General features: G+C 41.5%; 1 protein-coding gene across 1 annotated transcript in view; it reads left to right on the forward strand.

The window, feature by feature from the left end:
- Window positions 1-312: 312 nt before the first annotated feature.
- LOC104291064 (1-phosphatidylinositol 3-phosphate 5-kinase-like) overlaps window positions 313-6,781 on the forward strand; it is a gene marked incomplete at its 3' end in the record, with an annotated part of 23,581 nt that continues 17,112 nt past the window's right edge. The window contains exons 1-2 of the mRNA XM_009890261.1: window positions 313-484; window positions 2,056-2,208. Of these exons, the coding sequence (XP_009888563.1) occupies window positions 313-484; window positions 2,056-2,208 (325 nt within the window). The remainder of the gene's footprint in view (window positions 485-2,055; window positions 2,209-6,781) is intronic.

Raw genomic sequence — 6,781 nt, forward strand, 5'->3', positions numbered from 1 at the left:
ACTGAAGTGCATTGTTGCACTTCAGGTGGTGTCGTGGCTGTTTACTTAGTTTGATTGCTCTGGATGTTTAACTAGGAGCTCTGAATTGCTCTCAGCAGAGATGCTGATCTCTTGCCAATGACTAGGTAGGGGACGTGGACTCCTAACTCGGGCACTCTTGACCTGTGCTGATAACAGATGTCTGTGGTAGGTGGGGTGAATGTTCCCCCTCTATCATCTGATGAGACACTGCCTCTTCAGTTGGTTGAAGATGTTCTGTTTCACCACCCTGTGTATAATGCATGTTGCTGAACTCTTTCCAGGGCACGTGAAATGGCCGCAGATGACAAAAGGTCTCCAACACTGGACTCTACCAGTGAACTACCTCATTCTCCTAGCAGTCCGTCTCATCTCACTCACTTCAAACCCCTGACTCCTGACCAGGATGAGCCTCCTTTTAAATCAGCCTACAGCTCTTTTGTAAATCTGTTCCGTTTCAGCAAAGGTAAGTGTTTGGAGGAATGTGGGTGTGTGGATTATGTGTGCTGTCTGTTTTATCGATGCCCTCTGCTGCCACATAAGCTTGTAAAAACACCTCTGAATATAAGAGCATAATGTCAGATGGCTGGCCAAATGGATGGTGAGTCAGTTCTTTTGTGAGGGATGTTGCATCTTGCTTTTGGGTGGCGTAGAGCTTTTCTGTGGGAGAAGATAGCCAGCATCTTGTAGCTAGAAATTTGTGGCTTCCCATGAAGGTAGCAAACAAGCCAGTTAGCAGATAGTATTGTATAGCTTCTTAGCTGGGCATATGGGTTTCCTTTGCCTGTATGAAGTTTTTAAGGCTCAAAGCAGGAGTAACCCTCTGCCGGCCGATATGAGTAAAATGTGTGCCTGTCCTTCCAATGCAAGTTCTTAATCCAGGCTTCTTCCACTCATCACCTTCCTGTGTATCTTGTACCTTCAGTTGGATGGCAGCTGAGCTGTGATAAAGCAGTGTCTTTACAGGAAGTCCACTCTTAATTTGCATGGCTTAAGTGTTCCCCATCAAGAGGTCTGAAGAGTTGTGAAAGTTTTGTATATTAAAATACTGCTAGATTTTGGCCTTTGTGCTATATGTATCATGAAACACTTATGTTCTCAGTAGACAAGCTCTTAAAGAACTATGTGAGGTTTTTCTCTTTTCTTTCAAAGAAATATACTGCAAAGAGTGGTGAATGAATGCACCTTGATTTTGTAGAAAAAATGTGTATCTCTTTGCTGGAGGTGGCAAACTGGTCAGCTGCTCTTGTTTTGTCTGTTCATTATCCAGCTCTGCTAAGCATCCTTCTGCAATGTTTGGGTTAGGGGAAAAGGGCCAAGATAGCTTTTTGCATAAGCAAACTGATCTGTTCAGACTCTTCTTATGCAGAATGAAAAAATAATTACTTGGTATGACTGCTATTAGTTTGCATAGTAGAATATCACCTGTAATTATTAATTTACTGACAGCAGCATAAGATGCGGTCAATATTGGCTTCACTTGTTTGTCTCTGATAAATGTAGTTGGAGTCAGCAAAGTATTGTGTTGAAAGAATGGGAAAACAACCTTGAAACAGCACATGAAACGGGCATGTTACTGGAATCATTGAGAACCTGTCTATACTTGATCCTCTGATGGAAAAGAGTGGTTTATTAAAGGCTGTGGTAACTTTAGTGTGACCTCAGTGCTGGCTTCTAACATAACTGAAAGACTTTTCAGGGCAGAAGCTGATAATCAAGTGTAGCTAATCCAAATAGCAAGAATAATTCATGCTTATTGGTTTGTTTATTGAGACACTTTTCACATCACGGATATTCCTGAAATAGCCTGAGCCTTGACAGACAAATTCTACATACTGGCCTGTTTCCATGTTTTGTATGGTACTTTTCAGACGAAAAATTAGTGTCTTTTGTTATGTATCATCATAATCCAAATGAGCTATTTATGACAGGTTTTTAACCTTAGTTTTGCATGCGCTACTAGTTTTATCATGTCTGAACTGTTGATTTCTTGCTTTTTGTCAACTCCAGACGATGGCAGGCTTTCATCCCCGGCAGAGAGAGCAGAGGCAGGACAGAGTGATCCACAAGTGCTGAGCGGTGGCTGGTCCAGTCCTCAGCATCCCACCAGGGCTCAGTCCCTGAGGTCACCGGTTCCTTACAAAAAACAACTGACTGGTGAGCTGCAAAGAAGATCTTCTGCAACCCTGGGTAATTTCAGCTTTTTGTGCTACAAGGGAATGTTGTACTAGCCAGTCTGGGATGCTTCAGAGTGAAGTAGAAGGAGGTGAACAAAGGTTCGTTGACTGTCTAGGTTAATAGCAGAACTTGGTATCAGGCTACACTGCTTCTGTCAGTGAGGTTGCACTTTAACCTCAGAAGCATGTTCCCTCCACCCTTCCTAGTGTTCCAGCAAGACACTGTTGTTGGGGCTCTGCTGTTTCAATTACAAGTCTGGAACAAAAGAAGCTGCCAAAACACATCCAGCATCTTAGTAACTTGAACCCTGATCCTGAAAATTTCTGCTTTGTCTTGAGAGACTTCAGTTTCTTAACAGCCTCATACAAACTGTAACTTCAGAGCTCAGTCTGAATGGCGTTGATGTTTGTGTCTTCAAGGGAGTTACAAATGCACATTTTTCCTTGTAGCTGTTTTGAGGAGAATCGAATAGGAACTTGTGTCTAAATGTTTTTTATTCCTAACTTTGGAACTATTGCCAGATGCCATACCAAATCTCTTTTAGCTGAGATGGAAATGGAATTTAATTTCAAAGGTGCGACTGTGTAATGGCTTTATGAAGATCTGGAAGAGCTAGTAAGTAGATTGCAGGGGTCCCTCTTGAGATCTGCCTGCTTACCATTGGCTCTTTGTGATAGCCTTGAGCAAACTGCTAAGCTGTGTAAAAATCCTGTGCAAGACAGTATTTCCAAGAGTACTGTACCTAGTGCAAACAAATAAGATCTTAAATATTGTTAATGTGTATGGGACTTTTAGAAAGATGTCTAGTCTTGGTAACCAGACAAAAGTCCAGTACAGATAACTAATATTTGCAGCTCTTTAAGTCATTTGCATGCTGTCTTAGTTGAACGCATCCATCATCTTCCTCCTTGCCCTTTAGGATTGTTTGTGCTGTTCAGTTGTACCTGTCACAACAAACAAATTAAGGGGTTTTCTGGTTTTTGGTTGGTTGGTTTTTTTTGTTTTTGTTTTTAAAGCTTTTTCTCAAATGCCTCAAGTACAGCAGTGTGCTCTTGGCTGATTTGCCAATTTACTTTACTTCATTCTTAGTTACCTCTTGTAAATCCCTTGGAAATTGTCTGGGGATTACAGGTTAGAAACCTTAAGGTGAGGTAGGTTGTTCGGTACCCAGAAGACAGAAATAAACTTGCTGTTTGACTTCCACTGGGAGTAGGCAGCCAGGGAAATGAGACTTTAGGCTAGGGTGTGGGGGAGGAGCTGTTGCTGTGTTGTTCCAACTCCTTTTCAGGACCTCCATTCACATCCCTGTGTTTGGATGAAAGCATGCTTAGAAATATGTGATCATGAATCAGCCTGGAAAGAAGTAAAGTTAGACCAAGCAGGAATTGCTGGCTTTTTGAAGACATTTCTGTGATATTGGGTGCTGAGTGGTCTGGCTCACTATTGAGTATCTTCCCCCAGATAACCTTGGTGCTGTAACAAACGTGAACTCTGTGTAATGCAAGTTAAAGTGTACTGGATTGGTGAGGAGGTTCTGGGTGAGTTTTTCTGGTCATCTCACTGTAGTTGGAGAGGGGAAAAACACTTGCATCTTTTTTCTCCAAAAATCAGGCATTGCCGTTTTTGAAACAAACTTTAGAAAATCAATTTTCATGCCGCCTTTTGTCTTAAAAGGTGCTGAACGATCAGGTCTTTGAGGATTTCTGAACGTTGAGCAAAGGAGAATTTTACTTCTGCCATTGCAGCTGATGCTGGGCTGCACAAATAGTCTTAGAAATTAGTCTCGTATATAAAGACTGAAAAGTATGAAAAGAAGTGATGTGATTTACATAAACACTGAGATGGGTAGGTCTGTTCACCCGCTCAGTTCAGTGACAGTGAGGTGTCTAATCTAGTTGAGTTTTCTGGCAACCTTGTATCTGCAGGCCTGTAAATGTCTCTCCAGGCTTGGCCATCACTCAGATAATTCTTAACATTGGCAAGTGTAGGTAGGAAGATGGTTAAGTCCTTCACAAAGGTCTCTCTAGCCTACTTGAGTTTAAATAACACGCTAAGCTTAAGCAAACTGAAAGGAATAAATAAATAAAAGGCTGCTAGTGCCTCTAAACAGTGATGGAATGAAATTGCTCCTGAGGATGCTGACTCTCACCCCTCATCTGTCCATTAGCTTGCACTGTCTGCACAGCAGATACTCCCATTGCTCAGGGACCATGATGGCTGACAACTGCAAGCGCAGAACAACATGGAGGCATAGTGGCTTTTGTAGGAAACCGTCTAGCGTAAAATGTGTAGAATTTCAGTTGTGGGCTTCCTTTCAGGACTGCTTACATGAAAACATTGTAATAGCACCTTACTGGCTTTTGTGAAAACAGGAGAAGCCGCTGAATGCCTGGCTTATGTCAGAGATGCTTTGTGGATTGTATGGCTGAAGAACTCGTGCTAAGACTCTGCATTGACTTCTGTGGCCTCCCTCTTGGCTAATCTGTCGCATCCTCATGTGCGGGAGTAGAGTGCTGGGGAGCTGGTGTCGGTTGTGCAGAGGCAGTGGGCCCATCTGCTTGTGTCAGACGGTATGTGTCTGTGTGTGCTCTCAGCCGAGTACTTTCAAGGTGCTGGGTTGAACCAAAATAGTCTTGTACTGAGATAACGTCACAGCTTGCAAATCCAGTTTAAGGAGAACTAGAAATGCTGACCAATTGGAGAAGGAGCATTGGCAGTAAAAGCACTTCTAGCTTGTTACCCTGTCATGCAGGATAATGCTGTTAATGCTGGACAATTGTAGCAGACTGGCAGTAATAGGGAATGGCAAAGGAGCTTAGTAGGAGTACGGAAAGGCCAATGATCATATGAGGGGGAAGAAGGCCTGAGGAAAGTGCGTCGTGGTCACCGGGAATCATAAAGAACATGACTTATTACCGGAGCATCTTTTCTATTGAAAAAGGTTTTGGAAAATGAAAATGCATGTGAAGTGAAGGATTGCTTTCATACTTCTCATGTCAGTACTTTGTCTGGCAGTGACTTGAGGAAGATGTGATGTTTGAACTGTGGTAGTGAACTTGAATATGAAATAGTATGCTTTGACAGCGAATAACTAGACAGCAATTCATGTATTAGCAAAACTGTGGTATCCCTGGAAGGGGTATTTGTTTTTTGTTGAAATTGTGAAGCTCTCTGTTGTACCTCTTGTGTTAGTGTAACTAACACTCTTGTGTTAGTGTATAGTCAGCTCTCTTCCTGTAAACTGAAACTAGCAGTTAAGTTACAACAAAGTAGTTCTTGTAGAGTTTTCGACTTTTCATTCACTGTAAAATGAATGCTAAAATACATAGGGTCATGAAAGAAACGCTGGACAAATATATTTCAGTGATTCAGTAATTGAGGATGTGGAGTAATTGCATAACTTACTGAGCAAATCTTTCTGTAGCCTGAACTCAGAAGTGTACTGAGTAGGTTATCATAGATGGAAATGATCCCCCCCCCTCCCCGCTCCCCCCCCAGCTTCAGGAGTTAATTTTTAGCTTAAGAAGGATGAATAGATTAGAAATAAGTCAAATTGGAAGTCTAGATGGCATTCCTTTGGCATATTGAGGTCTTGTTCAGTGAATACATAGATGGGAAGGGAATGGATAGGAAAACACAATTATTGCATAAACTGTTAGTCCTGAAAAGATGTGTTCCACACTCGTGTTGTTGTCTTACATTGAAGGGCTGAGATGCAGTAGGCTTTTGTTTGTTAAATGCAGAATGATATCAAGTGAAAAAAAGACTGTCTTGTATGAGTGTTTGGCTAGGGAAGAAGAGTAAATGGATGAAGATATGGTAGAGTTGTGGACTGAGAAAGTATTAGGACTCTCTATATCCAAAGCATGAGGAAACTGTCTTAACTTCCTGCAATTGTTTTTGTGCTGGTTGGACAATGACAAGCAAAAGTTTGTGCAGCTGATCTGGCTGTCATAACAGATTGAATAACACTCAAATGAAGTTTAATTTTATTTTAAAAACCTACTTTCTTGTATGTAATTCTAATTGTGGCTGGGAGTTTGTGTGTGTTGGGTTTTTTTTGGGGGGGGTTTGTGTGTGCTTTTTTTGTGTGTGTGTTTTTTGTGGGATGGGTTTGTTTGTTTTTAAGTAGCATATGCTGAGTTTGCCGCTTCAGGAGCACTGAAAAAGCTTACCACTAGATGTGTGAGTGTGGTCAACCCTTTTGTGATCAAATCAAAAGAAGATATGAAATCTCCTCAGAAATGCAACTGATGACAATTGGGATGATGATGTGGGCAAAGCAAGACAAATCCTCTTGCAGTTCTCTGTTTTTGGAAGGGGATGGGGATGCAAGTTTTGCAGATTTTATGGTGAAATAAGGAAATACAATGCTGAAAACATAAATCATGTGTACGTTAACTGAGAAAATGGCTGTGGCATTTATAGTAATGGAATTTGCATCGGGGTAAGAGTTCACCTAAGATTGGTACATGTGAATCCTTTTATAAGGATGGTGTTTTAGACACAGCGTGTCCTGTATTGCAGGAATGATAACTTCTTACATTCTTCCCATACAGTGTTTTCCCCCAGAAAGGGAGAAATC

The sequence above is a fragment of the Charadrius vociferus genome, unplaced genomic scaffold (genome assembly GCF_000708025.1).
Source record: "Charadrius vociferus isolate BGI_N301 unplaced genomic scaffold, ASM70802v2 scaffold147, whole genome shotgun sequence".
NCBI lineage: Eukaryota > Metazoa > Chordata > Aves > Charadriiformes > Charadriidae > Charadrius > Charadrius vociferus.